Source organism: Achroia grisella, unplaced genomic scaffold (genome assembly GCF_030625045.1).
Source record: "Achroia grisella isolate CSIRO2021 unplaced genomic scaffold, CSIRO_AGI_Agris_v1 utg1360, whole genome shotgun sequence".
Lineage (NCBI taxonomy): Eukaryota > Metazoa > Arthropoda > Insecta > Lepidoptera > Pyralidae > Achroia > Achroia grisella.
Window position 1 is genome coordinate 1,786,731 of NW_026712626.1, and position 20,119 is coordinate 1,806,849.

At 32.0% G+C, this 20,119-nt stretch overlaps 4 protein-coding genes across 4 annotated transcripts; 3 read left to right on the forward strand and 1 right to left on the reverse strand.

The window, feature by feature from the left end:
* Positions 1-5,064: 5,064 nt before the first annotated feature.
* On the forward strand, positions 5,065-8,009 carry LOC131855392 (uncharacterized). Its single transcript, XM_059206673.1, has 2 exons — positions 5,065-5,115; positions 7,497-8,009. The coding sequence occupies exons 1-2, from the start codon at positions 5,065-5,067 to the stop codon at positions 8,007-8,009; spliced, it is 564 nt and encodes a 187-aa protein (XP_059062656.1).
* A 622-nt stretch (positions 8,010-8,631) lies between these two features.
* Positions 8,632-10,273, reverse strand: LOC131855241 (uncharacterized). The gene is made up of 3 exons (XM_059206484.1): positions 10,226-10,273; positions 9,156-9,567; positions 8,632-9,083 (listed from the first exon to the last, which is right to left on the reverse strand). Exons 1-3 carry the CDS (start codon positions 10,271-10,273, stop codon positions 8,632-8,634), a joined length of 912 nt encoding a protein of 303 aa, XP_059062467.1.
* A 1,862-nt stretch (positions 10,274-12,135) lies between these two features.
* Positions 12,136-13,446, forward strand: LOC131855266 (uncharacterized). The gene is made up of 2 exons (XM_059206510.1): positions 12,136-12,177; positions 12,949-13,446. The coding sequence occupies exons 1-2, from the start codon at positions 12,136-12,138 to the stop codon at positions 13,444-13,446; spliced, it is 540 nt and encodes a 179-aa protein (XP_059062493.1).
* Positions 13,447-17,833: 4,387 nt separating this feature from the next.
* Positions 17,834-19,345, forward strand: LOC131855237 (DNA-directed RNA polymerase II subunit RPB1-like). Its single transcript, XM_059206481.1, has 3 exons — positions 17,834-17,893; positions 18,353-18,674; positions 18,783-19,345. The coding sequence occupies exons 1-3, from the start codon at positions 17,834-17,836 to the stop codon at positions 19,343-19,345; spliced, it is 945 nt and encodes a 314-aa protein (XP_059062464.1).
* Positions 19,346-20,119: the final 774 nt, after the last annotated feature.

The following is a 20,119-nucleotide window of genomic DNA, read 5'->3' on the forward strand; positions in this document are numbered from 1 at the left end:
TCACATTTAAAACAGTATAAATAGTTAATAATTTAATAATAAGTTAATAGTTTAATAAGTACGTACGTAATATTATCACATGGTAACAGCACGTATTATGGCAAAAATAAACATCGGCTGATTTGAAAAGATTTATTATAGTAATAATAGTAATCTCAGGACAATTCACACAGCTTCATCTAGACCCAAGTTAAGCTAGCTGAAGATTATGTTATGGGTACTGATATAAATACAAAGATTTTTTTTCGTAAATACATATATATTATCTATACATAGAAAACACCCAGACCGTTACAAACAATCATACTCATGAATACAAATGTTTGCAGCGTGCGAGGAATCGAACCCTCGACCACCAAGCAGGAATCAAAGCAGTGTGCTAGCTAAATCGCTAGACTACCGACAACTAGCTGTACACGCGACTTCGTCCGCGTGGAATTTAACTTCTTATATTTTAGAAAAATAAAGTTAAATTCAACACGGACGAAATCCCGTGTACAGCTAGTCATCAATAAAAAAACACGTAGGTATCTCTAATATATTATACACTAGCTGTTCCCGCGACTTCGTCCACGTGGTTTTTAACTTTATTTTTCTAAAATAAAAGTAGCCTAAGTTACTCCTTATTACATCAGCTACCTGCCAAAAAAAGTCCCGTCAAAATCGGTCCAGCCATTTCAGAGATTAGCCGGAACAAACAGACCGACGGACAGACAGACAAAAATTATAAAAATTGTTATTTTGGTATATGTACCTTATATATATTCATATGCATGTAGTAAAAAACGGTTTTTTCTATATTACAAACAGACACTCCAATTTTTATTAAATGTATAGATGTATAGATTATTATTTATTTATTTATTTATTCATCCAAAATAATACAAATTGTGTAGGATAACGTAATAGTAACATTACAGTAAAATTTTGTCAACAACATAATAGCAACTTAAACATTAAATCTCGGTATATCTATAGACTAGCTGACCCCAGCGACTTCGTCCGCGTGAAATTTTATTTTATTTTTCTAAAATAACAGTAGCGTAAGTTACTCCTTATTACATCAGCTACTTGCCAAAAAAAGTCCCGTCAAAATCGGTCCAGCTATTTCAGAGATTAGCCGGAACAAACAGACAGACAGACAGACAAAACTTGTAAAATATGTTATTTTGGTGTATGTACCGTATTTATATTCATATGCAAGTAGTAAAAAACGGTTATTTCAATATTACAAACAGAAACTCCAATTTTATTTACATGTATAGATGTATAGATTAAAAAAAAGTAACAGTCATAAGGCTAGTCGTATGCCTAATATATATAATAATGTAATAAATTCATTTAAACAGAAATTGCGGGAACATTATTTAAATTTGTAACTTTTTTACTGTCCTTCTCCTTTTTTCACATCTTTCTGTTATATCCATATAGTTCTCTCTATATTTTCTGTTTTTCTTACTTTCAATTTGAGACTGTACTTATAATTTGATTATCGGATCATTATGTATTTACTTATATATAATATTTATACATTTATGGGTTATATTTACATATATATTTATGTATGTATACTGTTATTTTTTATAGAAATGTATATTTTGCTTATCTTTATTATCTTTATAAATCTTTTTTTGACATTTCTTATTTATATTAGTGCACCGCCAATAATCTTTCTCTGCACCACTCATGGTTGCCTGGTAAATAACGCGGCAAAATATTAAGTCCGCCACATGTACAAATTTTTTTGTGCATTAAAGTTAAAGAAATAAAAAAATACAATACTGTTTAATGAAAATGCGTGTTGTCTAGTGCTTTGAGATGTATCAAAATAAGGTCAACAAAAAAGTCCGTGATGGTATATGTCTATCTCTTAAGGATAACCAACAATAACCATTTTTTATCTTTTACATTTTACGGGATTTTTTTTATCGTATGTTTCCCTTAAAATCATGTAAACTATGTTATTATGTCATAATCTAAAGAAATAATAATATTTTATAGTGACATATCCACTATAAAATACCAAAAAGTAGCAATGTAATTCGTTACGCGCGAATCAGGTGTTATAAGGTCAAAGGTCGGTGCACCCCGCGTATTTGATAAATAGTGCTTCTCTGGATGTCTTTAAGAGAAAATGGCAGTATGTACGTGTATATGTACAAGTCCTTAAGTGTTAAGTTTTTCAAATGTACAATAAAGAATAAATATTTTTAAGTACAGTACTTACGTACATTAATATAATACCTACTTTTTACTTGTATCTATTGTTATCAAAATTAAATTATAAGTTCTTAACTTGACCACGACTATGTGACCCTCTCTTGGCGCCAAAACGAGTGAAAAAATGAACAGCATACGACGACGACGCAGTACCTATAGAGTGGAGCAACTGCTTATTCAGTTTTATTCAACTATTTAGTCCCTCCACCGTTACAATGAATGGAGGCGGATATTACAATGTACGTAGCATTGCGAATATAAAATATCTAGATTAGGTATAATAAATTCATAATTCATAGGCCGTTACGGTATCAGAGCCAAAGTCTTCTTTCTTTGTTTATGTACTGTTAGATGCGACAGCGACTTTGTTTTTATATTACTATGTAATTATTGATATACCTAAAATAAATAAAATATCTGAGGTTTGGACAAAAATTCAAAAGGTACTTAATTTTTAAAAAGTATTTTGAAAATACCTATTTTGCATTTAGTATTTGAAATACAAAACACAAAACTATTTTTGTTTTTAGAGTGACATTTCTATGAATTCACTGTCGATAGCGAGCGGTGCGATGGAAAAAGATAACCGTTTATAAAAATATAATAAATAACCCTGGACAATTAACACAGACTGATACTGAACTGATATAAATAGATATTTTTATTTTGTAAATACATATATAATATACATATAAAACACCCAGACCGATGAAAACAATCGATGACCGATGAGTACAAATGTTTGCATCGTGCGAGAAATCGAACCCGCGACCATCGGATGTAAAGCGGTGTGACCACCGAGGCAGTCGAAATATATAAATAATCTTATGAATTTAATTTATTCTAATTTGTTTATGTGCGCGGGGTGCGGTGTACGGTGCTCCCCCTGCCTCCACCGTTGCTGGAGCTTGCATGTATGGAGCATTGCGAATATAAAATATCTAGATTAGTAAATTCATAATTGATAGACCGTTACGGTATCTATATATATTCGGATTAAAATAAGTATCGCAGTAAGGACCAGTATATAAAGTGATCAACACAATTAACTGATTTTTGAAATATATATACAGAGCCAAAAAGTCTTTGTGTATTCAAAAAATATCTAATTTGTTTGTGTGCGCGGGGTGCGGTGTACGGTGCAGGGGGGACCCTGCCTCCACCGTTGCTGGAGCTTGCATGTATGGAGCATTGCGAATATAAAATATCTACATTAGTAAATTAATAAATTCATAATTGATAGACCGTTACGGTATTTATATATATTCGGATGAAAGTAAGTATCGCAGTAAGGACGAGTATATAAAGTGATCAACATAATTAATTGATTTTTGGAATATATTCAGAGCCAAAAAGTCTTTGTGTATACCAAAAATTTAGCCGTTCGGAGCCATTCAGTCACGAATTATTAGTAAAAAAAGTGTCGAGTATATCGTACTATCGACGAATATATATGGCCACATCGCAAAATAGAATGCGACGTTGCCATACCGCCTGAGATATACGCGATAGGAGTCAAGTTATTCAGTGCAAAAGGTGGAATCAGCAAGTGTGTAGGTTGTGGCGTGATCAACAAAGTGCCCAAAGAGGTGTTTATATATATATATTACATCAATTAGACTCTGATATTTAATGGTATATGTGACGAATGTATCTTTATTATTAAGTAGATTATGGATAATCAAATTAAATAAAAAATAAATTATTCATGTAGGATTTTAACATTATTAATATTTTTACTTACCGTTCAGTTAATTATACAGATTCGATTGAGAAGAACTGGCAAGAAACTTACCTGATTTTTTTTTAATTACCATGCACGTTTGTCATTATAGTAATCGGTTACTATAAGCCAAACCAAATTCATTTTCATTTCTTCATTTCTTAATAAAAGAAATGAACTTATACTAGAAGCTCTGTTTCGCTGTAAGAATTGTCCCGTGTTATTACTTTTACTCTACTTACATTATTATTACTCAAAATAAATCGGCTAAAGGACGTTTTTCGAAAGATAATATAAGATTTGAAAGATAATTTGGATTTGGCGGTAAAAAGAAAGGTACTAAATTAAACACAGAATTTGAACCTTTTTACTTTACCTTTCAGACGGCCTCGGTGGTCTAGCGGTTTAGCATACCGCCTTACATCCGATTGGTCGCGGGTTTGATTCCTCGCACGGCACAAACATTTGTATTCATGAGTATAATTGTTTGTATCGGTCTGGACTTTCTATGTATTATACGTATATATTTACGAAAATAAATATTTATGTCTATGCATTTGTATCAGTTATCTAGTACCTACCCATGACACGAACTTTTTAGCTAGCTTAACTTGGATCTAGATGACGCTGTGTGAATTGTAGTGAAAATAAAACACAAGGGAATCCTCGAATGAAACGGATAGTTACAACAGTCCAGTTAAGAAGAGGCCTTTTAATATCAATAATTAGTCATTCAAACCTAACAGTAATAAATTAACGCCCAGGTAAATAGAAAAAATGCAACGCCAATACAATCATGAAAATCATTGCCTCATTTTGATGTATTTGCAAACTACATTATGAACATTATTATAAAATATTGCATTTGATAATTATTTCTTAATCACTGAATAACTATCACTATATCACTTCTAAGAAAGTTGCTTTATAACCAATAGCAATTTATCAATAAACAGATAGACTGATAATATATAAGTTATATATATATATAAATATTGAATGTTATATTTAAACATTTAAATAAGACTACACTAGTGTTAGAAGTGTCAGAATTGATATTAAAAAATAAAAAGAAATTTTCTATCTGATATTAATTAATCTGTGCTTGATTAACTTACAAAATGAAACGAACTCAATTAGTTGGGTTCTGCTTTCTTGCCATACACTTTCAGGTGAGTTCAAACATATTAAACAACCAGTTGTTCATAACCTTACTAATATATAAACGCGAAAGTTTGTGAGTATGGATGTATGTTTGTTACTCTGTCACGCAAAAACTACTGAACGGATTTTGATGAAACTTTACAGTAATATAGCCTATACATCAGAATAATATATAGGGTATAAATTTCATGCGGGTGAAACCGTTGGCACAGCTAGTATTACATTTTTTTATATTTATAGTATATAGCTGTAAAAATGTCATGCAGATTATGTTACATTAACATTTACGCCAAAAATTTTAATTAGAAGTTAAAATAGAAATAATCTTTATTCAAATAAACTTAGTACAAGCACTTTTAGTAATAATCTTATTTTGTATTCTACCACTCATTCGGAACGCAGATTCATTACAAGAAGAATGAGCAAGAAACTTGTGTGTTGCTCTTTTAAATATATGTTATTTTTTAATTGATTTTTATATTACAAATTTCATTAGATAATTGACTGAAAATATTATGTTAAATTAAAAAATTGGGTAGAGCGAGCTAGTGTTTATTACGGGTACTTACACCCGGCGAGGCACCAGTGGAGGTCAAGATGAGCATGAGGTCATGTCAGTTAGTCCATCGTGGTAAATTTACCCGCAATTTATCACTATAGTTTCTCGGGGGAACCACGTAGAGGTCAAGCTGATATAGTACATTGCTAGCAATCATGTTATTGGTCATCCTTACTAATATTATAAATGCAAAAGTAACTCTGTCTGTCTGTCTATCTGTCTCGCTTTCACGTCAAAACTACTGAACCGATTTAAATGAAATTTGGTACACAGATAGCCTGAGAAAGGATATAGGATAGGCTACTCTTGAATGCGAAAAAAGGGTTGTAAGGGGTTGAAAGTGAGGATGAAAGATTGTATGGAAGAATCGTCATTTTTGAAGCTAAAAGCTTGAATCTGATTTTTGAGGCTGTTGATTAAATAAGAATAAATATAACATTCAAAGTATGTAAAAATTTTACCCTTAAGGGTGTAAAGTATCATATATGCTATAATTTAAAAATATATTATATAAATTGGGCGATATCTTATATATAAAATTCTCGTGTCACAGTTTTCGTTCCTATACTCCTCCGAAACGGCTTGACCGATTCTCATTAAATTTTGTGAACGTATTGAGTAGGTCTGAGAATCGGCCAACATCTATTTTTCATCCCCCTAAATGTTAGGGGTAGTCCACCCCTAATTTTTTTTTTATTTTAAGGCAAAACAACGCTTGCCGGTTCAGATAGTATAATAATAAATGTGGTGCAGACGAAGTCGCGCGGGGCAGCTAGTTACTAATAATTCCTTTTCTTCTTATGTGAATGATCGTTAGAACAAAATCTTGCCGACAGCTAAAAAAAACTTTATGTTTTTTGTCTTTAAACTTGGTATATTTCATTGAATTAAGTGTTATTTTGAGGAAGTACTTTTAATTACTTAATGTATTTATATTACTTTGTTAATATCCGTTACCATTAGCATGCGTGAGACTACAAATATTCAGTGCTGAAAGCGTTACCTTCCCAATTAGTCATCAAGCTCAGTTATTGAATCTACACGTATATTGCGACACGTGTTTTGCCTGTAAATGAGGCATCATCAGACATTTAATGAAGCTCGATTATAGCTTCGTAGCCTAGTGTTCAAATTCAAATTCAAAAATCATTTATTCATGTAGGACATTTTAGCCGCTTATGAACGTCAAGTTTTTACATTATAATTTTTTTCCCTACCGTCCAGTTCGGTATATAGATCCAATTGAAAAGAACTGGCAATGAAACTCAATTGAATTACTTTTTTTTTAAATCCAGTTTATTTACAATGCATAGGTATTTATATAGGTGTCTATGTCTAACATTAAATGAAAATCCCGAACATGAAAACTATTGCCATGCACGCTCGTCATTCAAGTAATCGTTTAGTGAGTAATAGGCCTGCTCAGTAAATATGATTTAACAGATGTTATGAATTTATTTAAGGGTAATTCCAATATATCCTTTGGTATCTTATTGTTCAATAATCAAATCAGAGTCCAGACTTGAATTTTGGGTTTATTTTATTTATTTTGACGACGTGGGAAGTATGTCTGTTTATTACACCGTCCAATGGTCACTGGTTCCTTTCCTCGTATGGTAGAAGGTTTTGTATTCATGAGTACGATTGTTTGTATCGGTCTGAGTGTTTTATGTATGTGTATTATGAATGTACTTACAAAAAAATGTATTTAATACCAATAACTTATCATACTGCTACTAGCTTGTCACTAGATGGCGTTGTATGAATTATCCAGAGGTATTTTAAATATGATTTCATAAAGAAGTTTCAAAGAATAATTTTCTCTTTCAGATCATCTTATCACAAAGTCCAATGCAGTACAACATTTTAAATCGACAATTGCCAGAAGTCATTGAAGCACTAAAACATTACGTCGTCCAGCCTACTCTACCACCGATCGTTGAAGCACCATGCGATGCTCATATACCTCTACCACTTCCGTCACCATCATCCACCACTATCATCACGGATTGTTCACCAACAGCCTGCAAAAACTTAGCAAACACTCTACAATTGATGATCGTTTGCAATTTACTGCAAAATACCAATGGTGGATCGGAACTTGCATTGCAATTAGCTAGTCCAATTATAAACGAACTATTCACATCTCCAGTATTGTCTTGTGGTTGTGCAAATCCGTTCGCAACTAACGTCGTTTCTCCTAGAGTAGTTTCTCCTACAGTAATTCCGCCTAGTGTTGTTACTCCTACTAACGTCATTTCAGAACTTACTAACCCTGTTTCACCTGTATCACCGTTTTTACTTTCGGGTAATTTGTTGCAGAGTCTATTGTCAATTAAGTGATTAAAATAAATTTTGTTAATTTATTCAGCAATATATTGTCTAAAAATTTAAAATATTTTTTATTGTAATCTTAATTACAGGAGTTTTAATTTCTGAAATCATCACTTTTGTTTTAAATAAGGTACAGATGCTAAAGTAAATTATTCTTATAAGTAAGTACTTATTAACAAATTATAATAAAAAAAAACAAAAATATTCATTAAATGCATTTTTATTGTATTAAGAATAAAATAACATGGAGCATAAAAACAAAAACCATCAACATGCAACTTAAAACCTTTTTTATACATACCATCATGAGTCCATTCTATAACATTTCGTTATTATGTATGGAATGCACATTTATATGGCTTAACATGGGCCATACATAAATTACATCACAGTTCCTTACAATTGTGTGAGTTTTTTTCCCCAGTGTTAGAAATGAATAGTGAACTATTAGGAGTATCGGAACTAATTTTTATTTCAATTTATTAATAAAATGTAGAGTTTGAAATGAGAACGTTAAGAAATGTATTACTCCTTCCAGATCTTGTCTTCTTCTTCTCAACTCCCTCCTTACTGCTTAATTTGTAACGTAATTTAAGGATGACTCATGATGATGTTCTTGTAACTAGGTAATCTAATATACAATATCACGGAAAGGTGGAACTAAATCACAGGGACATTTATATTTCAGTTGTGCTGGAATTGATTTAGGAAATGTAATTTCCGCTGAATACGACAAAGGACATAGAGGGGGTAAAAGTTCTGGAATTCCTGGATAGTAATCAGGAATATAAGGCAAAGGTACAGCTGGAGCTACAACTTCTGGAATAGGTCTAGTCACTTCAGTAATTTCTGTCACGTAACCTGGAGGAAATGGTACTATGTCTATAAATCTATTATAGACATTAGGAGCCAAAGGTACAGTAGGTGGATACGGAAGTATAGGGTTTACGATCTCTACAGGAGGTATAGGTGCTATCACTTCTGTAATTGGTGCTACAGGTGCAATTACTTCAGTATATCCACCATAAATATTAGGATAAGCGGTAGCAACTGGTCCTACAACTTCTGGTATGCCTCCATAAAGAGGAGGATAAGCAAATGGGTTCAAAATTTCTGTTACACTTGTTCCATAGACATTAGATGTGACTGGCAAACCTGGGGAAATCTCCGTAACTGTACTGATTACGTTACTTGTTACTTCCACGACAGGCGCTGGTGCTACCTCAATTGTTGGATAAGGTATAACATCAACAACAGGGAACACAGGCTCTATATCTACACACGGCGATATTACATCTACCACGGGGGCGACTTCTACTACGGTTGTACCTATATTACCAATAGCATCATAAATAGGTCCAATATGACCAGGTAATAAGACAGGTGCAGGATTTAGAGAGTTTCCAATGAGCTCGCTAACAATAAGCAGTTGGAGGGCATTAGCCAGAGAGTTTGCAACACTATTGTCAACGACAGTCGTAGTGATTAACGGTACAGGAGTAATCGCTGGTATTGTAATAGGTTGTGGTACTACTAAGTTTGGACAGTTGCAGATTTGGGACTGCGCCTGAAATTTAAAAAGAAATCTTAGTATGCTTTGTATTAATAGTTTTTAGGTTGTTTGCTATTTATTTATCATAGTCTTTATTATCTCAGATCTGAAAGTCCTTCACTAAACATAGGTTTTTATTTTTGTGGAGTTTGTTTTTAATAATTATTTGGATTATGGACACCCAAAATAAATTGTGATGACCATAAATTATTATTCCTGAGGACTAAAATATTTCGTATTCCTCAGTATATCGCAATTTCACTGCCACATACGAGTATCTAAAACAAATAAATTTTGGAAAAATGGCAATAGAAATAGGCCAGATCCACGCAGATGACTTAGTACAAAATCCGACTATGGTAAATAAACATGAACAAAGTAAATCACATTTTTGTGATCAAAAGAAATGGTGATTAAAAATAATATTATCAATATTGTTACTTGTTTACTCTTCCGGGCAAAAAATACTAAACAGATTTTGATGAACTTTACAGTAATATAGTTTATACATCAGAATATGTAATACATAGACTCTAATTTAAAAATATATTATGTAAATTGAGCGAAATACATACAATCTAGAATAATATAGCTTATACATGAGAATAACCTATAGGCTATAAATTTCATGCGGATAAAATAGTGGACATAGTTAATTAATTAATAAATTTACCTGACACAAAACTGCGGCTATAGCCAATAGAATGTAGGTGGTTACCATTGTGACCTAGTGATTGTACAACATGTATTGTTGACCTACTGTTTCACTTTATATACTAAATATAACCTATATACGTGGCTATGACACAATTGTAGTTTCACAGAATTGTGATAAACATAGTTATAGCTAATTTATACTATTTCAACAATACCATTTATTTATTATTAAAACAATTTATAGCACTAGATACAGAAACATATAAATTAACATGAAAATATGTATATAATACAGTCATAAGTACAAAAGGAGCTCTTATCGCTGAGTAATCTATTACAGACAACCTTTAGCTAGACGATGAAGATATGAAAAAAGAGTAGGTGGTTCACAACAATACAATTAATATATAAATTATACATACAAATATATATAAATATAAACATACCTACATAGACATACATAAATTTAATAATACACATATACATGGAAAGTTTGAAGAAAAGAAAGAGATTATGATTAAAGGAAAAGTAGAACTAACTAAAAAGAAGTGGATACCACTTCACCTATTTCAGCCGCCGAGCAGCTTGCTTTGTAAGTGTTTTAGTTGAAGATTGTGATAATTCAGAGAAATCTTTTGCCTACATTGTGGAATCACCTTCCAGCAATAATATTTCTAACCGATACGATATTAAAACCTTCAAGAAAAGAGCTTATTCCTTCTTAAAATGCCGGCAACACACTTGTAATTCCTCTGGTATTTCGGGTAAGTTACTCATCACTTACTATCAGTTGAGGCGAAAGCTTTTTGTCCCCTATGATATAAAATATATATATTTATTTATTTAAACAACCTATAATAAATGCAAGTCATACATAAGTAAAGAGTACATATGGCGGAGTTAACACCTAATTATAGGGTAAGAAATGGTAGTCTAGCACATGGGTGGTATCACGGTCGCCACACATTAGAATAGAATAGAAAATCATTTATTCAAATAAACTTAATTTAAGCACTTTTGAATAGTCAACATTTTTTTAAATCTACCGCTTATTCGGAAAGCTGTCTCATCACAAGAAGAATAAGCAAGAAACTTGTGTGTTGCTCTTTTAAACAATCCTTGTAAGTTCACATTTTACAAGTCGAAACGTGTGAATACAAACTACCAATCAGCACTAATTTATTTAGGCTCAAATAATTTGTTCATTGAGTAGTACATCATCACACACCAACTATATAAGGTGGAATAAGCTACAGTAAACTGAAATATGACGGCATATAGGGATCTGTTATGATTATATACATATAGATATTACACTGACCCGAAATAATACGATAAAGGCAAAATACGGTGATGATGAAGCTCTTTTCTTGAAGGTTTTAATATCATATCGATTTAGAAATATCATTGAACTAATTTCATATTTTTGTTGTAAATATGCTAGAAATTTCTAAAAAAAACTTACGGGGAAGGAGCTCCAAAGGCAGCCAACAATCCCTTGTCAAACAAACCAAATTTTAAAGCTAATCGAAAGTACAGCAAAGACGGACAAGTACAGTAAAATTCCAAGATTTGTAATGAGAATAATAATTTGTAAAGATAGTAAGAAACGGGAACGAGTCCCTAATATAACAATAAATAACAAAATTTCCATTCATATATATATTTACATTTATGATATATGCACAATAATACGATGATAAATTATTAAACAGATATAAAAACCTTACTCTTTAAAATATAAATCTCAATTCAATTCAATAATCGATAAAACAAGATAATTAGTTTCAAAATGATTGTACTTTATTGAGATATAACACGACGAGAGATATATGTTACAGAACAGATGTTAAGATTAGATAGTATATATAAGAACACAGCTCATCATATGCATTTACAGATAACAAATATTTTAATCACACCAATATGACGTTTAAAGTCACATTTCTCGCGGTATTATTATTCAAGGTACGATTAAATTTAATAAAATTAAAAAAATAAAGTTTTACGACAGTGTAGAAAAAATATTAAAGCTTTATAGTTGAGACACCTTTGCCTGCCTACTAAAATCGCATCAAGTAATTGAAAAACAAAAAAGAATATGTGAAATTTCAAACAGCGAATTTATATCCAATTTAATGCATTGTTTTCTTTCCGTTTATATGTTGTTGTCAGCATCATCATTGTAGTGTTGTGATAATGTGTAATGTAATTCTCTTCTATTCTAATTAACTAAAATCATTTTATCAAACTCTGTATAATCATTACTCTGTGCGATTTCTTAAACATTTTATTTTCATACAAACCTATTTCTGTCAATTACAAAAATAACAAAAACGACTATCCAAATATAGTGCAGTTATTCTAAAATGAAAAAGTACTAACTGACCAACGCAACTTCGTCTGCGTGACGCTTACTTGACTTTTATCAGCATATTTCGCCCAATTCAAATATTTATCTTTTTAAATTATAGCCTATGTGTTATTCTGATATATAATGTACATTACTGTAAAGTTTCATCAAAATCCGTTCAGTAATATTTTTTTTTCAAATTTTTGCGTGGAAGAGTAACAAACATCCATATTCACGAACTTTAGCGTTTATAATATTATTAAGATTTAGGATTAGATTTTTATTTATTTTCTTATTTTTTTGATAAAAGTTGTATTTATAAGTATTGTACCCGATTTCTGCGTTGGTACCTTTTATTATAACCCATATATTGTTATTTTTTTCAGGCAATAACAGCACAACACATCCTGCCATACCCACCATCCATACCCATAACAAATGTTCTTGGACCACAGCAAATTCCTACACTATCTGCCGCGGACAGCGACTTCCTCTGCAAAAACTTCGCATCAACCCTTCAAGGAGTTATACTCGACAATTTCGCCCACAACTGTCATAAAAAACCTATATTCAACAAAATAGCACCACCTTTGGTCAACGAAATCGCAGCTACCATTTGCACATGTCCAGTTTGTTCTACTGTGAAAATAACGCCAAATTCTTATACCAAGAGTTATATATCTCCAAATACAGTGTCCAGTATTATTAGCAATGCTAATGGGTTAGCTAACACGGTTTCTAATACTCTAATAACGAGATCGTTACCTACAAAACCGAATGTTGTAAATTCTAACGCTGCTACATATGAGGAATTGTTATCTCTCTTATCCGGTTTAGTTGGAGTTCACGGACAATGTAATTGTAGAAATCCCGTCATTGTATAAATTAATATATTTATTTATTGTAATTAATTTATTTAAATAAAATTTATTTATCTAATAATCACTGTTGTATGATTTTCTGATGTGTTACTTTATAATAACCAGGAATGTTAGGGAGCTTCGTAACCGTAACCGAATCCGAAATAAGAGTTTCGGATAATATCGGATAGGGGCGGAGCCTGAGACACGTTATGTAACCATTTTATTAGTTATTTGCATTTTCCTTTTCAAAATACCTTAAAAAATTAATATCCGTAACCGAAACTTCAAAACAGGTATTTAAGAAAAAGATAAAACTTTTTCTACTAGACAATTCCTAGCATTGATATATTATTATTATTTTTTGAAAGCCTTTGGTCGCTTAGGTAATGGTCTGCGTCAACAGTTATTTGTATTTGAATTGATATTGATATTGATACATTTTGATTTATTTATTTTATTATTTTTTTCTTCTATTATTTTTATTAAGAATTAGTTTAATTTAAATTTTGGTAACATTAAGATTGTTGAGTGAATATGTCGCTGCACGCGATCGCACCACCACTGGGCTGCTACTGAAAATCAGTGTTTTGCTCGCTGAGCAAATTGTTCACTGAGTAGCTCAACCCTTTCGTATCCCTGTGGCACCTAATATATATTTTAATGTTTATTTTATGTTTTTTATTTTATGTGGAAGTTAAAGTATTATGTGTTGTATTTTTTTTTTTTATAATTATTTACTATTCTTATGTGTTATTTGAATTTTGTTTGTACTATCTTTGTTATCGGGATACGAATAAAGATTTTTATCTATCTATCTATCTATCTATCTAAATTATCCGAAACAAACGGATAATATGAAATAGTTTCATATTCGGTATAATAATCATTCCTATATCCGAACCCTATCCGTATCCGAAATTTCATATCCATAACATCCCTGATAATAACAATCCTGGACAAAACACAGCGACATCTAGTCCCACGGTAAACAGAGCTTATGTTATGGGTGCTAAACAACTGATACAGATACAAAAATACTTTTTTTGTAGTAATATAAACATTACATAGAAAACACCCAGATTAATACAGATAATCATACTCACGAATAAGAGTGTATAGATACATACATAGAAAATATCTAAGTCATTAGAGACATTGATACTCATGAATACGAGTGTTTGCATCGTGCGAGGTTTCAAACCAGAGGTTCCCAAACTTTTTAAGGTCAAATTTTTCGGTTTTTTGGTAGACCCCCATTCTTACCTGGTATTGATTTTTTGTAAATTTCTAATTGTAGTAAAGTTTAGTGTTAAAAACATAAAGTAAAAACAACAAGATGACCCCTTGTAGTTTGTCACAGACCCCTGGGGGTCGATATAGACAACTTTGGGAATCACAGATTCAAACCCTCGTAAAACAATGTAAAGCGATGTAATAAGCCACTAGAGCAGCAAGTCTACCAGCTCAACAATGGCTATTTGTTTATCTAACTTGATAGTTTCATTAAAAACTATACTATACTAATAGTAATAATATTATCTATACTAATGTGATAAAGCTTGAAGAATCAGTTTTTTGATTTGGTTGAAAGCTCAGGAGCTACGAGCTTTTTTACAGAAAGGTTGTAGGCTACATCACGGTATAACCAATAGTAGTGGAGCAATAATGGAAAATGTTGTAAAAGCAGGGAAAATATAGCATTTCTAGAGGTCATTGTACTAGTAAGAAAAGACTTCATTCAAAATTTCAATAATTCTTAAATTGAAAGATAAGAACTATTTTTTTTAAATTGTGTAAAACTTATAATAATAATGGAAGATCAATTCACATAGTGCCATCTAGTCCCAAGTTAAACTAGCTAACGCTTGTGTTATCTGTACTACAGAACTGATACAAATACATAGATAAGTATATTTTTTGTAAATACATACAAATTATATATAGAAAACACTCAGACCGATACAAACAATCATACTCATGAATACAAAGTTAACACCATGCGAGGAATCGAACCCGCGTCTATCGGAAGTAAGGCGGTGTTCTAAACCGCTAGACCATCGAGGGCTCTTATAATTAACTATTAATTCAAATTCAATTTCAAGAATTTGTTTAGGAGCGAGTAATTTGGTACAAAACTGGATTGTAATCCAACACTTTGTACGCTTAAAAACAAAATTTTGTAGATGCATGCAATATAAAGTTAGTAAATAGAAAGAAATATAGAACTACGTACTACTATGTATGATTTTGTTAATAGAAACTTATAAATATATAAAAAAAGAAAATATAAAATCGTCGTATGTTTTTCAAACCAGATCAAAATATTTTGATTTATATAGATTTATGTAATACAGAATGTTATAATATGTAGCAGTTAATGTGAGCGAATCCGAATGCGCGGTAGATTAAAAAATACGATTACTATTCAAAAGTTCTTAAATTAAGTTTATTTGAACAAAGGATTTTCTATTCTATTCTACTTTAATAACATCTGGCAATTATTTTGTGGACTACTGCGATACAGATTCACCTAATACGGGATTCTAATGTATAATCATAATGAACGTTATTGTATAATGTATATAAATTTAAAAATAAATAAAAAGATAAATACCTTACCCTTAAAGCTTATTATTATTAATTAAATGTAATTTTCATCATATACCATTCTTTGGATGTTGTGGCATTTAGTGAAAATTATATTTTTTATGTAATTCTCACAGTATGCCATATCCAAAGACGCGAAGACAACTCCTACTATGTGGTTAAGAAAATGATCAATACTAAACTTGACCAGAGTTAGTGGCAGACCACTCACCTCTTGGTGGAACAATATTAAGAAGCGGATGGACCAGGACCACCTTAGTACTCACAATCCAGAACAGAGTAGTCTGGCGCAGATGTACAGAGAGACCCGACCCCAGATAACATGAACATGGCTTGGTCAGAGAGAATTTTCAGCATATACGTGAACAACTGTATATATAATCGGAGTGTCCTACCCGTTTTGACTTACGGTGCCGAAACGTAGTATAAAACGTACTGACGATACGACTGGTCCACCAACTCAAGGTCGTTCAACGGGCTTTGAAAATAGCTATACTTGGAATTTCTCTGAGGGATAAAATCTGAAACGAAGTAATTCGCCAGAGAACTAAAGTCACCGACATAGCTCTTCGAATCTTTTAGTTGAATGGCAGTGGGATGATCAAGTCTGTCGCAGAACCGATGCAAGCTGGAGTAGGCGTGTTCTAGAGTGGAGACCGCGAATTGGCAAACGTAGTGTAGGACACCGCGCAGCTAGGTGAAATGACGACATACGTAGGGTTGCGGGTAATAACTAGAAGAGAAGAGCTGAAGATCGTGTCTAGTGGCGTGCCTTGGGAGAGTCCAACAGTGGACAGTGGGCTAATGATGATGATGATGATGACATTAACAACACTACGGACATCACGTTATCATGTGACGTCCCGGATACCATTCATGTATTACCATTCTGTAGGGCTAGGATGTCATGCCTGAAATTGTCATCTTATCACCCGTTGACAGAAACATATTATATATGTATTTCACAGACAAATCTGTACATAGGTCTGTTATCTACAATTACAGATATATTGCTAAATATTATTGTAAAGGAAGTTATCTTTTTTCTTTATATATAATAAAATCATGACGAGGCGAAAAATATTTGTCTGTTTATCTGAATGTTTGCATGTTTTGTTAGTTTTATTGTTTCTCGTAGAGACGAACTTTTTAGCATTCCACGGATTTACTCAGAGCAGTTTCCGAGAGTTGTTGACCCGGGTCTAAGTTTAAGGGAAATAGCTAGAATATATAGTATGAAATTTTCACAGAATGTGCTTTTAAATATGGCTCATCATATAGGGAAAAGAAATCTTACGAATATATACTCAAATAATTTCAGATACACATCTGCAATTGCTAATTAATTTGTTATTATTAAAATGTATAGTAGACGGCAATGTATTATTGTTCACAATATTAATTGATTGTATCAATTTAATTCCACACAAAATTCTCAAAAATTTAATTCTGAACAACATTTATTTAAAAGAGCAACACGCAAGTTTCGCTTTCATTCTTCTTGTGATGAGTCTACGTTCTGAATGAGTGATAGAATTTAAGAAAATACTATTTAAAAGTGCTTATATTAAGTTTATTTGAATAAAGATTTCTATTTCTATTGTGTATTCACATGTGAATGAAGACGCGGGTACCACTAGTAAAGTATAATATTGAAATTATACAATTTATCAATATTTTACACAACACAAATTAACTCATAGATAAATAATATTACTTAAATCTTGATAATAACGAAACTATATGAGAAAGGAATCTAATAAAATATGCTCATATCAATTTTATAGATCTTTGAACTAAAATGGGTCTAAAAGTAAAACGAATATATTTTATTTTAATAGTAAATTGTTTAGTAATTCAGGTAAATACAGTTAATATCTTTTTACAATAATAAATACGGTAATATACCATTACGACTATTGTTCCAGACTGGTTAGTCAGAGGTTTCATAGACATATTAAAATTAGTTTTATTTGAATAAAGTTAATTTCGGTTTCTAAATTTATAATCTGAAGTACGTGTATAGATTTTCTGGAGCGATTTTTTTTCGGTTCTCAGTTCATTTGTATTTATTATAAAATTTCCACAAAACAGATTTACTAAATTAATTATTTTTTCATTTGAATTATTTCGTATGGGTTTAATTAGAAATATCATAGTAGTCAAATTCAAGTTGATTTTGAAAATCAAATCTAAAGGAATGTGTCAAGAAAGTGACTAAGAATTGATTTTGTTTTTCGTAGTACGAAGTTCATTACACTACTTATTTATAAATATTTTGTATAACATTTTATCCTAATATATTTTCTTTCTATTCCAGGTATCAATACAGACACAGCCAGTAAAACGGTATGTTGTAACAGGCGTGCCTCCCTCTTCGTCAGGGCTAACAAAATCGCCTATTAACTTAGGAAGTCAGAATGCAATATCAACACCTAATATTGTATCGCTATCTGGCCTGGCCAATCTTATTGCTACAGCATCATCTTTAGATCACGCATCACCAATATTGGCAACAAATCAAAAAGTATCTCCAATACCTAACATGTCATCACTGTCTGCTTTAGCGAATCTACTTACTGCAGGCACGCAAACATCCCAACATGCTTCTCCAATGTTTGCAACCAATCAAAATACAGTACCTACCACGCCTATGTTATCTCTATCTGATTTAGCCAATGTTCTTACAACAGTCTCACCAACATTTGATTCTCCAATGTTGGCAGCAATGAGAGCAGATGTCACTAAAGCTGAAACAAAAGCATCACTAAGTGTTGATATGGAATTATTAAACAATATGGCAATTGCATTACAATTGATGATATTAAACACGATGTTAAACTCTTCACCGTCAGAAGCAGCAAGTCCTGAACCGGTAGTAGCACCTGTTATTCCCGCGTATGAAACAAAAGAACCAGTGACACCTGTATCTGTCTCTTACGCACCTGTTACAAGTACATATAGCCAGCCTGCTCCAACTACAACTCCAGCTCCACCAGTCCAAACTCAACCTTACTACACTAAAAATACGTATGAATCGCACCAACCATATTCCATGCCAAATTCTAATTTCCTAGGTTCATCAGGGTTTGCTGATGTTAATCCAATAGTGAGTGCTATTTCGCCTAATACTGGGATGAGTACTATGAATGGCAGAACAGGTTTAACCTTAATGTCTCCATATGAAGCATTATCACCAAGTTCACCATATTCAGACCCATTCTCATCATATGGATCACCGAAAATGGACTTTCAATCTCCATATATGTCTATACTACAATCTGATAACAATATGGATCTATTTTCTATATGAATAATTATTATAATTTATTTTAATTTAAGCCCAATGAATAAAACTTTATAGCTAACTTTATCTTTTTCTTTTTTATCCTATTAAATTTCATACTTGAGTAAGCGTAACCTGAATAATATTATACTATATACATTTTGTAGAACCATGGAAGACTTTGTATGAAGTAAGAAGAAGAAGTATATACAGTTGAAATAGGAGAGTGAGAAGTATCATCTCTGTCTCCTATATCAACTGTTAGCTCGTTGTGGGAGGGTGGGAATTGTTAGTAATGTGGACTAACAACCACATTGCTAGCAATGTATTATGTCAGGTTCACCTCAATGACTCCTCCTGGAAACCATCGTGATAAATTCGTGGTGAATTTACCACGGCCTGACCTCATGCTCATCTTATCATTCTCCATACATTACCAGTAAACCATTAGCACTAGAAACGGCATCATTTCGAGTGAAGATTGAGATGAGGCAGTGAAGTTACAAATTACAGAGGTATAGTAATTTAGGTCTTCAGAAATAGTAATGCATTAGTAGTACATCTTACTAATATAATAAACGTAGAAGTTTGTGAGTATGGATGGATGTTCGTTACTCTTTCACGCAAAAACTACTAAATAGATTTTAATGAAACCTTACAACAATGTAGCTTATAGATACATCAGAATAAAACATAGGCTATAAATTTCACGCAAATGAAACCGCGGACACAACTAGTAGTCACATAATTACGAGATATCGGTAGTGCCCATAAGGGTTACCATTTTCTACTAAAAAACTT

Bases quoted from the DNA above. Each gene is read 5' to 3' on its own strand.
- LOC131855392 (XM_059206673.1), top strand. From the start codon at position 5,065: ATGAAACGAACTCAATTAGTTGGGTTCTGCTTTCTTGCCATACACTTT. The intron at 5,116-7,496 runs GTGAGTTCAAAC...TTTCTCTTTCAG, and splicing joins TTCTTGCCATACACTTTCAG to ATCATCTTATCACAAAGTCC.
- LOC131855241 (XM_059206484.1), bottom strand. From the start codon at position 10,273: ATGGTAACCACCTACATTCTATTGGCTATAGCCGCAGTTTTGTGTCAG. The intron at 9,568-10,225 runs GTAAATTTATTA...TTTAAATTTCAG, and splicing joins TAGCCGCAGTTTTGTGTCAG to GCGCAGTCCCAAATCTGCAA. The intron at 9,084-9,155 runs GTTTGCCAGTCA...CTTATCCTCCTC, and splicing joins AGTTACGGAGATTTCCCCAG to TTTATGGAGGCATACCAGAA.
- LOC131855266 (XM_059206510.1), top strand. From the start codon at position 12,136: ATGACGTTTAAAGTCACATTTCTCGCGGTATTATTATTCAAG. The intron at 12,178-12,948 runs GTACGATTAAAT...TATTTTTTTCAG, and splicing joins TCGCGGTATTATTATTCAAG to GCAATAACAGCACAACACAT.
- LOC131855237 (XM_059206481.1), top strand. From the start codon at position 17,834: ATGGGTCTAAAAGTAAAACGAATATATTTTATTTTAATAGTAAATTGT. The intron at 17,894-18,352 runs GTAAATACAGTT...TTTCTATTCCAG, and splicing joins TAAATTGTTTAGTAATTCAG to GTATCAATACAGACACAGCC. The intron at 18,675-18,782 runs CTACCACGCCTA...ATGTCACTAAAG, and splicing joins AACCAATCAAAATACAGTAC to CTGAAACAAAAGCATCACTA.